Source organism: Anopheles nili, chromosome 3 (genome assembly GCF_943737925.1).
Source record: "Anopheles nili chromosome 3, idAnoNiliSN_F5_01, whole genome shotgun sequence".
NCBI classification, from domain to species: Eukaryota; Metazoa; Arthropoda; class Insecta; order Diptera; family Culicidae; genus Anopheles; species Anopheles nili.
Window position 1 is genome coordinate 47,751,727 of NC_071292.1, and position 15,810 is coordinate 47,767,536.

General features: G+C 45.0%; 1 protein-coding gene across 1 annotated transcript; it reads right to left on the reverse strand.

The window, feature by feature from the left end:
• Positions 1-8,976: 8,976 nt before the first annotated feature.
• Positions 8,977-14,797, reverse strand: LOC128725323 (uncharacterized). The gene is made up of 5 exons (XM_053819056.1): positions 14,777-14,797; positions 10,909-10,976; positions 10,587-10,787; positions 10,377-10,505; positions 8,977-10,282 (listed from the first exon to the last, which is right to left on the reverse strand). Exons 1-5 carry the CDS (start codon positions 14,795-14,797, stop codon positions 9,508-9,510), a joined length of 1,194 nt encoding a protein of 397 aa, XP_053675031.1. The 3' UTR covers positions 8,977-9,507.
• Positions 14,798-15,810: the final 1,013 nt, after the last annotated feature.

The window sequence follows — 15,810 nt, forward strand, 5'->3', positions numbered from 1 at the left end:
TCCACCCACACTGGTACATGTGCGGCTTTTCCACCACTCCGATTTCCGCACCAGATCACGCTCGCAACCCTCAACCCCCAAAATAAGAATGTTGCGAAGGGGTGTGTTGTTTTCGGGGTTTGTTTTTGTTGATACCGTCTCTTTCTTTCTCTCTCTCTCTCTCTTCCTCGGTCACCGCGTACCGGACGCATGCGCACCAGCTGGGGTGTGTGTATTGTTTCCACCCCCGAAAAATTGTGACCAAGTCGATGATAGGTAGGGGGTAGGGGAGAGGGGGTTCGCGGTGAAACGAGGCCCGAATATCAAACGTCGCGATGTTGCCACACCACCAAAGGTTGGTTGAACTTTCGGCAAAAGGATCCAAGGATACATTGACCCCGGTACCATCACCCCCGAAAATGTGGGCCAGCGCACCCCACCCCCCCCTTCCCACTTCCCACAAGGCGTCCCTTGTGAGCTGGGGACCGATTGATAGCCGAGAGGGCGGATTCGGCCGTAAGGTTTTGGTAGGGAATTTATTGGACAATATGCACCAGGCTTTTTCGATCCCGAAATACGGCCCCGGTAGTATTTCCGGTCCCGCTTGTTGGCGTAGTGTTCGTGAGCAAACGTCCCGGCCAGGAACTGGCGCGAGGGAGATGCTTTTCGGGGATGTAACACGAACGAAAGAGAGAGCACGAAGATGTGCTGCGGAAATTTCAATAACAACGAAAGTTGGAAACCGTCTTAGCGCGCTCGTGCCCCGTTACCAAGGAGACCGACTTCAACGGACGTTGGGATGATTTTTTTTGTTCATGCCTAGCACACCAAAGGATGAGTCCTTCGGCCAAGGATCAGCAGCAACCAGGGCGATTTCCCCCTCGTTTTACGACCACCAAGAACCAAGCAACCGCACCACTACCATCACCACCGGTTACAGCAGCTTTCGTGCGGGGACACGCCGAATCCTTAGGGCGCGCTGTTGATGAGGAAATCAGGTCAATGAACTCTTCTGCCAGCGGCTGGTAGCTGGGGGCAAGAGTGGTGCCGTGTGTTGGCGCAACAGCAGGCAGGGCTGATGGGGTGTGTTTTGCCATGTTTGAGGTAAGAATTTCGTCGTTCAGCTAATTTTTCTTGTGCACAAAAAAACTACCACTCAAACACGGTGGGTGTTTAATGACTGACGGTTGGAAGGGATCGGAAAAAAGGAAGCATCAATTCGATGTCCTGCAATACAAGGGAAAACGATAGTGTCTTTTTTCCGCATTTTCCAGCGTGTCTTAGGAACGCTCGGAATGAAATGATTTTAAAATTAGGAACCATCTTCCTTTTGAAGCTTTTGAATGTGTGTGTGCTTGTCTTGGCGTGCAATTTTCATCACCCTCATGAGACGGCATTTTTGACTAAGCGCTGTCTGTCTTATCGCACACACCGTTTCAATGTATCGCTGTACCATTTTGTGTGGGGTTTCGAAAATGGTATGCCCTCTCCAGCTCAAAAGCAACCTCGTTCCTAGCCGAGGGCAGCAGTTTTCCCAGGAGAAGAAAAGTCGCAATTAAAGCCCACCGCGGGCCCGTATTGCTGATTCCGTTCCCTTTGGGGGAGGAGGCCTTCATCTCTCCGGCCATGCTGCGTAAATTTACAATCCCACAATCCGGCCAATACGACACACAAGCGCTTTCCCGCAACTTTCACTCTCTCGATCGAGGAAAAAAAACAGCGAGAAAGAGGCGTCAGTGTGGTAGTGGCGGTAGTAAATGCGATGCACACGCATACCAGCGTTTTTTTTGGTATGGTTTCTTCTCAAAAGGCTGGTTGTGATCCCTTCTTTCCTTGTCACCTGGTTCGACTGGTTCAAACGCGAGGGGAAAATTTTGCTAGAACAAGAAGCCCTTCCAAGCAGGAGCCGTATGCTGCCCTTTATCCCAGCAAGCTGTTTGGCTTGTAGTAAAACCGTGGCTTACCTTTTATCGTCGACACCTTGCGGCCTGCCGGCGTACGGCTTGCTTTATCCAATCCTAGAGCCGCCGTAAGGCCTCACCTGGCACACATACACCACGAACCGTCGTCGAAGGTAGTAGACCTGCTCCCCACCATGGAGCGCAACCACCGGTGTACGATCCACGCACACACATGCACGGAATGGAGAAGCGCCTTGTTTTCCTTCTTCTTCTTCTTCTTTCAGCTATTTTGTTATGCGCCGTTTCTTCTCCGTTTTTACCCTTTAACTTTTGCGCTTCCCTTCGTGTGGCCGTGTGGGAAGGCGCCGGTGGTGGTGGTGATGCGTTGCGTGAGCGTCTTTATCCGGTCGCGCTTCCTTCTATCGACATTCCAGATACGAGAGAGCTAGCCGGGCTTTTATCTGTTTTTCTTCCCGCACCCGGCGTTCTTCCGTTGGCGTGATTGACGCGCGTGTGCGTACGCCAAAACCCGCGTGGAGCGGACAGTATGGCGACCAGTCAGAAAGAGGGTGGGGGTGGAACGGTGCGGTGCGGTGGTGTGGTGATGCTGGGATGATGGCGGCCACCGGCGGCTAGTAACTCCGTGGTTCCGCGTCTGTCGATTTCCTCACTTTCACTTTTTCCAACCGAAATGTCGGCGGCTTACTCATGCGTCTCCGGGTGGTGGTGGTGGCTGCGGGCACTTGCCTCTTTTCTCTCTCTCTCTTTCTGTCTCACACACACTCACGGGTAGCGCCTTTGGTAGGCAGCGTCCCTTCGTTATCGCGCCCCGTGTCGGAGGTTTTAGCGCTTCGAAGCGAACGGCGATGGTAAAAAAATGAACTTAAAAAAAAAGAAACACACTCACACACCGAGGTTGGGCTTTCTCTCGTTATCACGCACTCGCCTTCCTCGCTTGGGACTCGCGCGCGCGTCGCCCTTTACCGTCGTCGGCCTGAAACAACACTGCGTGTTCTGGATCTCGCACGTTCGCGTGCTCTCTCTCTCTCGCTTGCTTCAACCTACTTTGCTCTTTTCCGCTTTTGTTTGTGACGCAGCAACCGAAACGCCGTGAGCGAAGCGCGGAATACTTACTTAAGAATCACTGGAAAATGACGAAGACCGGACAGGGGGCGGAAGGGAGGGGAAGAGCAAAAAAAAAGGTGAAGAAAATGAAAACGGGCCCGACTTTACCGCGGCGTGATCAGCGCAAGATCGAAAAGATAATTTAAAAGGAAAGCTCAGTTTCCGCGAAGATCAAAGCAACCAATGCGATGTGTCGCAGTGTGCGCGCACTGTACTACTTCGCGTGTATTATGTGCACACACGATCGTAGTAATTCCCCCGCTTTACACAAAATGGTCGTCGCACGGAAAACGTATCCAGCATCGGAGAATCGGAAAACCGTGGCGTGCCCATTAATGGAGGGCGAGATAGTTTCCCTACCCAGTGCTGTAGCATTGGCGAGATAAAATCGTGCTGCTGTGGTCCGTAAGCGGCGGAATCCCGGTCGGCAGCATAGTTCACGGACATATATATTTATATGCTCCCTCGCCGTCGCTTCCCATTTATCTCTCTTTCTCCCTCGCACTTACACACACACGAACTGTATCGGTCCGAGTTACGCCATTTGTGTACGATGCATCCCGAAATGCATCCGGAAGCACAAAGCCAATGCAGCCGGAGCAAAAGAGCGAGAATGACTGAGCAAGAGAGAAGCGCCTACGATGGAGTGGAAGTGAACGCGTCCGGGAGGGTGCGAGGGTTTGTGGTGCACGCGGGACGTGCTGAAAACGCAAACACCACCAGCACACACCGTGGTCACACTCGCAAGCAACCCGCTTTTCTTCTTCACAACACCCGAAACGTGTCGAAACCCTATGGGCTGTGGCTGCTGCTACAATGTGCTCGAGAGCGTTATGTCTGTGTTACCAAATCTATGCACATGGACACTCCGATTGTCGCATCAGGCTGGAGCGGTATTTCAACTCTAAATGTCTGCTCTCGAAGCACAAACCACGCGCAAGGAAGATTTTTCTCGACCTTGCCAGTAAAAATGTTCAGCCAGACGCCGAGCAGTAATTGTGGTGACGGGCGAGAAAAAAACGAGTAGATCGAGACGGCGGGAAATGAATGGTGTGCTGTCTCGGAACACCCCGACCGATGTTTGAACAGTTTTCGTTAAATATAATCTTTTTCTTACAACTTATTCTCCGATTCTCGCGTGAGTTTCGAATACACGGCACACAAAAACGACACACAACGCGTAAGACAAATCGAGATAATCTAGCGCTTTTGTTCGCGGCAGTCTTTTCGTTTACTGATTTTCCGGCAGTACAGCGCCGCCGGTCGTAGTACTGCTAGCCGCGTGCGACAGAGAAGAAATGAAATGTTGATTGTTTATGCTCAAGCTGTCACACCGTCTTTACGAATATTACAGCAACACTACACTCAAAACACTGGTATGTGATAGCCGCAGTGCCAGCTAAACGATAGTGAAGCAATAGTGTTGTGTGTAGGTCACATTTTCACATTTTGTTTATTCTTGAATTATGATAGTTGATAAAATGTTTCTAAATTATGCTGTAAATATGTTGCTCATAATAGTCATCATTCTCTATTTATTTAGAAAGGAAACAATACTTTGGAAAGGAATATTTCCCAATCAAAGACATTACTTTCACCAGGAGAAACAAAGTACGCCACCTAGAGATGAATCAATTACACGAAAGGTACTGGAATTAAGATTGAGTTTTGAAAGTGCAGATATATCGTATTTAGCGTGTCATATTACAAGTATTTTTAATTTTGTAGTTTCACACACTAGTATTCTATGCATAGTTAAGTTTTCGAATGTTCGAAAAGGGTTTGATGATTCACCCTGCATATATCACTGCGTATGCTTTTAGACCATTTTAGACCACTTGTAAAAGTTATAGGGTCCAACTAAAGGTTCTCATGTAAAAAAAATATTAGGCGAATTTACCAACTAATTAAGGATACCAACAACCAAAATCAACACAAATTTGATACGCTCAATGTTTTTAATGTATACTCACAAAATTATTTGTGAAAAAATAAAACAAAATAAAACTTTGAAAATTTCCAGCACACTAACAGAAATTACATCAAGCGAATACATCATTCTAAAATTTATTTACAGTTTCGTTTGAAAGTATAGTTCATTATTTAATAATGCAACGAATTAGAGTTTGGTGGCACATGTGTATTGCGTATACGATTCTAACAAAAAAACTCTTCCAGATGTTGTGTATCTTTCTTTATAAATGACATGATCCGTTTGCATTTCTACCAATGATTCTACCAATTGATAATGCTTCTCTCTTTTTACTATAACGTTGGATATTTATTTTTATGTTTTATTTAGTGTATAAATAATATTTATTGGTTTTATAATTATCAAACAAATTACGAACTGACGTGATTATACTCTTAGTACATGTACTTCAATGTGATCAACGCTGTGCTAAAGCAGTGTGTCAACGGCGATCAATTTTTCGATGTTTTTTCTTATGACTTGACGTCAAAAAAAATGACACATTAACAAATTACTCAATGATATAGAAATTAATAGAGACACATGAAGAGTACTTTAATTATTTTTAACGTAACATATTCGTGCAATCAAAACGACGCTCTAGCTTCCTCCCGTTTGAATCTTCCCATAACATCTTTTGTAAATCAGCTCCGCTGCATCCGCGTGGACCTACATGAGTTCGTGATGTAGTTTTCACATCTACTCCTCTTAATACTTCTCATGAACAAAGTACTTAAAATGTCCTAAAAATTATTCATTTTTTGATTTTTGCTTTTTCTTTATAGCTGTCAGTCAAAGCTTGTCGACAAGAAAATCAGAGCAATAACTTCTTCTTTACTGACCCGCTCGCTTCAAATAAAGATATCTAAGGAATTCGTTAATACATAAAATAATAAAAATTAAATACTAAAGAACATTAAAGTATAAGATCAACATCCTGCTTATTCTAGATAGTTCAGTTCTTCTTCTGGATCTAGCAATAGCTTGTTGAAGACTATCGGATTCGGATCATTATTTGCGATACCGATTTCTTCTGGATCTGGTTCCACGTCATAAATAAAAAAATTCTGATGCGCTATACCTATACCGTTATTCTGTATGAGATGTTCTTTTACCATACTAATATATCGAAATTATTTCTACCAAATAGGACAAGAATATGGCTACGATTTTGTGTGGATTCTCATATGAACTTTAAGTCCATACTTTCCAAAAAATCTCATGTTACACAAATGACACTGATGTTTTTTCTCCATATTATAATACTTTCGATGCTAGCAGCATCGAGATCTGTAAGACAAAGAACAATCAGAAATAATAGGTAAACTTATTACCCAATAATCAAAATTGATTACTTACTTTGTAGTGAAGTTTTTTGAGGCTCGTATGTGCTCAGTCAGATATCGTCATCGGGTGAGCTTTGTCTATTAGGATTTAGAATTTCTATTTCATTTGTCACCAAGTTTTTTAAGGGCGACACACTATTGGCGTTTATTTGCGCTAGATCCAGTATCTCAAACTCCTCTGTTATATCTTCCATCGTTTGTCTTAGTCTCAGCTGCTCATTTCTTTTGACGGCAGCAGAGGCGATTTCCGCTGGGGATTTAGCCTGGTTCCACATAGTGATAATATTTTTAGAGGTGTTTTTCCGCATAGCTGGAGGAGTCTCCGCCTCAGGAATTGCAGCCAAGGATTTAGACTGCTTTTCGCGTCGTATAGAGATACTCGATTTTTTAGTTTTAACTATGATTTCATCATTTCTTGAACCCATTGAAATGATCCCAAGTTGCTTACATGACGCCGCTTGAACATTCCATATTTTAGCTCGAAACTGTTCGAATTCTTTCAGCTTATTGAAACAAGGTGTGCAGATTAACGTAGAAAAGCGATTATCATTATGATCGACCTAAAACAGAGGGGAATGGGAATGGGATAGTGTTTAATCTTACTAGAATGTGCGCGTAGGGAGGAGGAAGCGGGAGGATCGAAATAATGACACATTAGAAGTAACATCACAGGCTGTAGGACATCAACCGAAGGACAAACGCATCGTTTGGTGTAGCCATTTCATAGAGTTCTAGACCATCGTCCAGTCGTTACGGTAGTTGGTGCAAAAGTCTCCCGAAACATCGACATCCGAACGATCGTTCCAGGCCGCTCGTGGCACGTTAACACGTGAAATTTCGATATATGCACGGATCCATTCCCCGATTACACCGATACAATCCATATACCCACCGAATATTAAACCTCACAAAATTACTTAGAAATCCAACTCGATTCACTTACATTTAGCTGAAAATGTATATGTATTAGGCGTTTCAGGTCATCGTCGATCGTCCTGTTGGGATGACGATCGGTCATGCACAATCTGCAGGTTTGTATATAATCCAATGGCATATTTAAGGAAAATTGAACTTATTTTAGCAGAATATGTTGAATCAAACAGGAAAAACTCCGACAGAGATCAGAGGCGAGCCACATTCATCGAAATGTGGGCGAGAAATGAATGCAGATCGCTATGCTGTTAAGTCAGATGCTGAAAAATGATTGTGCGATTTGCTATGGGCTGTCAAAATGAATGACCATGTGAAAAATTTATAGCACATACAAATTTTACAATTATCACCTTGTGTGCCAAGCGTTTTTTTTAGGGAAGTGCACAAAAAGCCACGATTCAAGCGTTTCTTGTTCATACGTCAGAGCCTCGGTTGCACCGGCTCTAATTCTTAACGTTCTACGTTTGTGATGAATTTTTGGCTTTCTTTGCGTTCATTCGTATTTCTTTTTGGTCATAAATGTGATACGTGGCAATAATAGCTGTTCTAAATATTTAAAAACTGCATTTTAAAATGAAGCGTTTTTGCCGTAACCGAAAAATGGGTGACATGGCATTCTAGTAAATTTTCCGTCAGTCACTCTTTGACTGACATGGCGTGCAAGGTTTTATTGCATAATTATTATAGCATACCGTACCAATTCTGATATGTCGACTATCAACGGCGCTCACCTATCCGTCAACGTCGATAACATTCAATTCTCGAGACAGTTCTGAATAGCTGGCTAATTGAAGTCGAATATATAGTTAATGCTGACGGACGTACCAGTTGATCGAGAGGAAGATGACCCTATCACCCCAAACCACATCCTGTTAGGATCATCAGCTGGAGTAAAGCCTCTGATCCCATACACCGATTCGCCAGATGCATTACGTAACAACTCCAAAACCTCGCAACTGTATGCCAATTTATTTTGGAAAAAATGGATTGCGTCCTATCTACCAACGTTAACGCAAAGGACGAAGTGGTATCAACCTCGACATATCGGAATTGGCCCGGTCCGGCTAAACTTCGGCGTGCTATCCCCTGTTGCATTCTCAACATCATTATTATAGCATACAAACTTTACAATTATTTTTACTGCATTAACGAAATTATGTGCTCTTTTGTGCAAAACTGATATTATTAAAAAATGGGATGTTAAAATGAAAAACAAAAATATAAATGTACTGATAATGATGTTTGATTTATAAGTTGATAAAAAGTTTATTGATAAATCAATATTTTACCATAATAATGAATCAAAGTTCAATGGGTTTATTTTCTTTTGTTTTACCCCACCACTACTGCAAACTACTTTTAAAATAATTCCTTTCACGTTACATCTATTCCAACAAATTTGTATTTTGACGAATTAGGATAACAGGAACAACAGTGCTTCAGCATTAGAGCGGGTTCCAACACCTTGATTTTAAAGAACCTCAACCATCTAAAAGAAACACTATTTATATTCATTTTCCAAAAGAGTCTCAAAATACAAGTTCATTTTGTTTCATAACGCACATAAAACAAACCCATCACTTCAGTACGTCATAAACCGTTTATTTAAAAAAATAAATCACGATCGTATTTTAAAAAGGTTTACGTCTTATTTACATAGTAAAAAGTAATGCTAGTGTGTATGAGGATTTTAAAGGTGTGCTGCATTCGCGTGGTTGGCAACGTCATTGCTGCGACTGAGCCGCATTACAATGCATTCACAATCCAGAAGACGCGCATGCGAAAACCTCACAGCATCCTGTTTTTTTTTTCAAGTACAATTGGGACACTGCCAGGCTGTGTTCTGTTTTACCCCGATAGAACAGTTCAAAAGGATAGTAGAAGTTACACCGCAACCGATTGCTTTGCTGTCCTTGGTTCACTGCGCTATAGCTACAGCTACTGCCTCTAATAACCTAAGACGCCCGAGGATTCCGAGCGTACCGGAAAGTGAGCATACGTCCCTTGTGTGCTTGCATATCCAGTCTTACTAATTTTGGCAGTAACATAAAGAGTTCAAGATATGGTCCGTTTCCCGGAACGTGCGCGTTTCTTGGACCTCACTCGTTCGCTTAGGTGGCTGGATCCGTCGTGAAATAAATAATAAATAGTCTACCAGCCTTCCAGTCAGTCCTTTGAGATGAGCGCGTGCGTGTGTACGGGTACTATGGTAGCCTTAGTATGCTAGGGACCTCGGATAGGATGCTGCGGCTTACAGATCCGGCGATGGTCGTTTTCGCACGTACTTTGCGAAGTAATCTGGCCGCCAGCATTTGCACGAGCCGGGTATGAGGAACCAGTCATAGTACAATCGCACCTGGAAACATCCGATCTCGTCGTGTCCATCACAGTGTTGATTTTGCTTCGAAGTGGCAGCGGCTGCTGTCGGAGTTTGTTGCGATGACGGATTGCCGTTGACCGGACCCTCGTATACGTTGTCTGTCGGCAAGCCGGCACGTTTCTGTAGGTACTGTTGGTACGCCTGGAAGTCCTGGATCGAGGGTGCCGTGGTGGTTGTGGTTGTCGGTGCGGTTGGTTGTTCCTCGGCGTTCGGATAGAAGATTTCCGCCACCAGCAGGCTAACCCAGCGTGGAGATGACAGACACCCACCGTCGAGATAGTGGCAGCGAGCCTGCAAGCACCGCGTCACTTCGACTGTTTGCGTGAAGTAACCCTCGTAGGGGATCTGCACCACGTAACGCCACGATCCTTGGTAGTTCTTCGCGAACACGGGTGTTGCGTACTCGACCTTGGCTGGACAGGGTGTCGGGGGTCCTTCATACCGCGGAGGTGGTGGGTAGGCAGCGGCAGCTTCCTCGCGTCGTTCTGCTACCAACTTGCTGGTGATCGGCTCACCCTGGATGGCGCGATAAAGGGCACAAAATACGCCACCGCCGTCGCAGAACTTCCTTGGTGCACGTCCATCTTCGTCCATGCGTGGGCTTTCCTCCTCCATACGCATCGATTTTCCCATTCGGCGTCCAATTCTACAACGAACAAAAGAAAAATTAATACAAAAACCGACGAAAAAGGATGTTGTGGGAATTCCTGACGAAGAAGGACGAATTCCTGTCGGCTTACCCATTGTCGTCGAACTGGTCCACAGGATCATCAGGAATGATTTGCGTTACCTTGGGCAACGTGTCGTCCGCTTTTAACACCGGTAGCGTCTTCGACAAGAACTTGAGCGTCTGATTACGGATCAGCTCGCTAGCATCAGGAAAAAAACCACAGGCATAACATTAACACATTTAATTGCTACCCACGCGCGCCAAGACTAAGGACACTTACAATGGATACGGTTCGCCTAGCACGTTCTGTTTCATCGGATTACGAGGAATTTTGCCCTTGTTTAGATCCCCGCACAGGTTGTTAGCCGATACATACGGCTTCGGGTTGGTCGCTTCCTTGCACTCGATGTTAATATGCGTGTAGGGTGGCGAGCGTACTTTCGGCGGCACTGCTGAAGGAGACTCTATGAATGCATAGTATCTGCGAATTAAAATTTTAATGTAAGCACACAGTTTCGTAATGTGAAGCGGTTTTGGATGACATCGAAAAATAATGCAGTTCAAATCCGCTTTAATTTCCTTATTGATTTATGTCGACTTACCCCTCAGGAGGCTCCTCAGAATCGAGAAGTTCATCGCCCCTGATGAATACTTGGCATCCAAAGAGCAGCTGTTATCGAAAAGGATACAAAAACACCTGTTACTTGCATTATTCGTAAAATGATCATTTTCAAAATTTCCAATTCCACAATCAAAATCCGTTTGAAATTTATGCGTAAATTTCAAATAAAATTCACTCACTTTTCTATGATAGACAAACGAAAAGAAAAGGAAAACGTGTACTTCACCACCACCGATCAATTGCGGCCATCTGAGCGATCCGCGCGTGCTTAATGGCACTCTCCGTTTCAGTGGCCTAATTAGGTTAATACGCGTGTAGTGCTATCGCAAATATCGGGAATTAGTTCAACGATCATCTCGCGATCGATATCGATATCAATATCTTTTTTTCTCCTTTGAAGACCAAAACTCAATTAAGCTCGGTTTATGCGCACGAGTTTGCAAATGACTCTTTCTCCGCTGTGCATGTGCTCCGCTTACACTTCTTTTATCGTTCTTTTTTTCTTTCACATCCAAAAATCACCTTGTTTTCGATCCCAAAATCAATACAATTTCACGCCTGTGCTGTGCGCGATACTGCTTCGGTTCCTTCAAAGAAGCGACTACTCACCACTTTCTACGTCTTATTCGACGAGGGTGAAATTTGTGGTCATCGATTTTTAGCTCGATTTTTTGGGGTTGATCTCCAGCGAGAAAAGGAAATCGAAATTGGGGTTGCATCGCTATTCGACGGACATGGATAATGCAAGCATGTGAATGTTCACTTCACTTTCTGTTCGCGTGGAGGCCTCATGGGCTGTCGAGCAATTTTTATACCTTTCGCTACTGGTTGTCATTAAACCGTATTGCGATGCATTTCATGGCCGCAGATGAACCGAGCTCCACCGAATTTCTACTATCAAAACCACTTTTTTTTCTTTAAATGGATGTGTTTTATGCTAATCCATTATGCGCTTGATTTTCTTTTGCATTAGATTTGCGACGAAAGTGTCAACTCAGAGCTGAAAATATGCTAATTTCGAATTGATTTCTAACCGGTGATCTGTGTGGTTTCACGTATCCTTTGTTACTTTTCCCGATTCCGACGTCCCAGATTCGGGTCTATCGATAGGAAAGTTTGTTTGGGGAAGAAAAAACATCAAATGGCCTCGGATTGGTCATTTCCTACATCTCATTCACAAACCATATTCACGGGCACACAACTGGGCGATGGCATTTTTATTGGGAGAATTTCGCAACCATCAAATCAAGTAATAAGCGGATGAAAGCATGAGCCATCTACAAGAGCCATTCCCGAGTAGCATGAAAAACCCGTTGCACAAGGCGAGGCGATTGTAGGGAGGAGGCTTGTCTAGTTCAAGCAATCTTCGATACAATTACCGGTTACCATTTCCACTCGCGCAGTTGATATTACCCGCGATGTGCTCTTAGTACAGCAGCCCCGATTTCTTTGGCCTATTTCCTCGATTGCGACGCGGCAAAGACGGGAAGGTAAAGCAAAGAAGAGAGAGGACCTACCGTTCAGGTCGCTCACGATGCTAATCTACTGTCCGGCATGGATCGAAATAGACCTTCCCGTGGTACTTTAGTTCGAGTTCGGTTGGTCCCCGAAGCAATTCATGGTCCCTTCTGTTACGCTTCATGTGGTACAGGCCTTCTGATAAATCGAGACACCGAACGGATGCGTCTCTGCGACCGTGGTCGACACACTTGCACACACATATCTCCCACCTCATGAACCAACTGGACCCGGTTGACGACTTCGGGAATCGCCGGAATGTGTACGTGAGTAATATGCTGTTCCATTTTGAAAGCCTTCTTTTTTTCCCCCTCACCCAGATCGCACGACCGGCGAAACCAATTCGTACGACGGATATGCTATATTTGGGGAAGGCAAGTGAGAGAAATGGGCACAGAAACCCACGGCGCACTTCCGCGAGTCTTCTCGACGCCTCATTTTTCCATTCAAACATCCAACCTACGTGTGCAAGCTTATAGGGAATGCAATGAAGAACCACTACTGTAAGTAGTCGGATAGCATTTGTAGAAGAATGTTTGATTCTGTTGGCGATAATATAGCAAGACATAAACTAATCTAGTGTAAATGTCGAAATCGAATTAATTAAATGACTGATAATATTTATCTGTAAGCAAGCAGTATTGATAAGAAGAGATTCAAATAAAATATGCACGAACAGCGAGATAACGGATGAAAAACGATGTGTTTGTACTGTAGAAAAAATAATATTTTAGTAAGGTAGCCAAAGCCAGAAAAAAAATATCAAACGTAATTAATGAAAACAGAATTTCTAACAATGTTATGTAATCCTTTTAAAACAATTTGCAATAAATAATACTCTAAAAAGAAGTTTATTTTTAATCCACGACAAAAAATACGCTATATGGAACAAAAGACTTCAATGCCTTTCGTGCGCTCAAAAGCAGCAAGCGACGAACCCCCGAACCCGAAGCCGCACACTTCGTTACTGCTTCGTGCAATCACCCCAAAGTACTTCCATTATCAATTACGCTCATGCGTTCCCTATTTCGGTTGGTTTTCAATCAAACTTGCTGCACAATTTCCGTTTTGTTTTTGTTTTGAAAACTTCAAAATTCGACACACGAAACGGTTTTTCGGTCGAAAACAACCGTTCGCCGCGGGTATGGTTCAAAGGTTGATTATCGATTAACGAACCGATTAGAACGTTGCTTTCGTGGTAACGGTCTTACGATCGATCCGCCGCGGATCTGTGATCATCATCAAGCAAGAATCCCACACCTTAATGGTGAGACCGTTTCCACCCTGACCAAAAGAACCCCTTCTCTAACGGGAGGGGTTAATGGGGGGTATGCAGAGAAATGCAGTCTCGCTATGCACACCACACCATACGCGAAAGAAACGTTCATCAATTAAAGCGTATGGGGAAAAAAAGAAAGAAAAAAAAAAGCCGCTCATACACCAGCTAACAGTTCTTCTGGCAGGTCTGACCTACAAACACATTTGAGCCGCCGAAGAGAAGGCCTCCCGCTGAACCGGAACACGTATCGACGAGCAGTGCCATCGTACGTATGAAGGGAAATACATAATCGGGACATTAGAAATGTTCTCTTAATGCCAGCTCCTTTTGGTTTAGTGGTAGGAAAGTCCTACCGAATCCTTAACAGCGTGTTTAGGTCGGTCTACAGTTGATTGTTGAAAGCGGTACTAACGAAAATGCATCACGGTGCTGACGCACTTTGCTGATCAATGCTTGCTTCGATGCCCATCTCTCTCACTCTTTACCCAGTTTTATACACCCCCCAATCTCAATCTCACCATTTTGCTCACCCCCTGTGCAACCACCTAGGGGTGGTATTTTTTTTCGCACTGTTCTCAAGAATCCGAGAGCCATCAACGGCCGACAACTTTCTCCCAATGGATCCCGGCCACCCGAAAAAGGGGGCCACCACAGCGCGCGGATTCGGTTTGACCGAAACCCGAGACGAATGAGGCGATGTCTCAGCGCCCACCGATGTCCGGGGGATTGGCTCCGGACGCACAGAAAGTAGAACGGTATTTGCATAATTATTAGGTACACATGGCAACGGAGCCTATCCGCCCTCGCGTAGGAATTTCTCCAACAGTTCCTATTCTTCCATCCATTTGGGCACCTGTCTTCTCAGTGGCAGATGGCAGGTTTGGTTGCCAATGACCTGCGATTTATGACGAACATTGGGGTGGTGGAAATCCGGGCGAATCATTTACACCACTTTCTTTAGTTCTTTGAAGCTCTTTTTGCCAAAAAAAACAACGCTGGAATATGCGCAGACCTAAAGGAAATATTAATTGCTCTCTCACAGTGTACTTACCAGAAACACCAGGTACTTCATCGCTGTCAGATATGTCATAATTCGCTTGATCACTTCTCAACAGCTTCCAGTTCAGTCGATTGTCCTTAACCGCGGTACAGGACCTCACGTAAGCAAACAGTTACGGCGTTTTTACGTGAGCTACTTTTCTTTCCGCACACACCCACACTCACACATACACACCAAGAGGGAGGTTTTCTCCTTCAACCCACCACGCTTAATCACACGATCGCGCGATGACCGGAAGCTCCTCGGACGGCAACTCCACAACCGAACAGAAACGTAACAAGGCACAGCAGCAGCTTTCGTCCGCACTGGTCGAGCTTTGCAATTGAACTGCCGTGGCCAACGACGGTTGATCTCCGCCAAAGTGCCAGCCAGCACCGAAAGCGGCCCCGCGGAACGCGTTTATGTGTGTGTATGTGGTTCTCTTTCGCTTTGCCGTTCACGCAGCACGCGTGGAACACAGCGAAGGGGTTGGAAAAACTGGGAAAAGATGTCTGTTCCGGACGCTCTTCTCGCATTTTCTCGGTTGCTAGCGAACCGCAGATGAGCCCGGTTTTTCTTCTTCTACCAACATCACCGATGACGTCCCGCAGTCCCGGAACGGGGACGAGAACTAGGTGCTCGCATCTTTCCTTCGTTCACGTGGCAGAGGAACGGGGCGCGGTGCGCTTTTTGCTTCTCCACGTACTCCCAAGCGTATGCCTAGCTTCGGGTGTGTTATACAACTCGCTGCTGTGCTTCGCTCTGTGCACGAGCAGGAGCAAAGAAGACAAGAACCCCGAAAGATGCCCGCACTGATCCGGTGGAGCCTTTGGAGTACCTTTCCACAAACGGGCGTACGTTGCTGCTTTCACCGGGCCTTACGCCTTTCGTGCACCAGCATCGGCACCTTGCTGGGTTGGTTTCCCTCGGGATACGTTCGAAACGACGACTAGTCCGGCTTCATTTGAAGTTATTTTTTTTTCATGCCTCTTCGAAACCTCGAGAGGACCTTGACAGGTTTAATGCACCATCCCGCATCCGGGGAC

Excerpts from the sequence above, each read along its gene's own strand:
- LOC128725323 (XM_053819056.1), bottom strand. The coding sequence starts at position 14,797 with ATGAAGTACCTGGTGTTTCTG. Across the intron at positions 10,977-14,776 it reads TGAAGTACCTGGTGTTTCTG|CTGCTCTTTGGATGCCAAGT; the intron begins GTAAGTACACTG and ends TTTCGATAACAG. Across the intron at positions 10,283-10,376 it reads GACCAGTTCGACGACAATGG|AATTGGACGCCGAATGGGAA; the intron begins GTAAGCCGACAG and ends TGTTCGTTGTAG.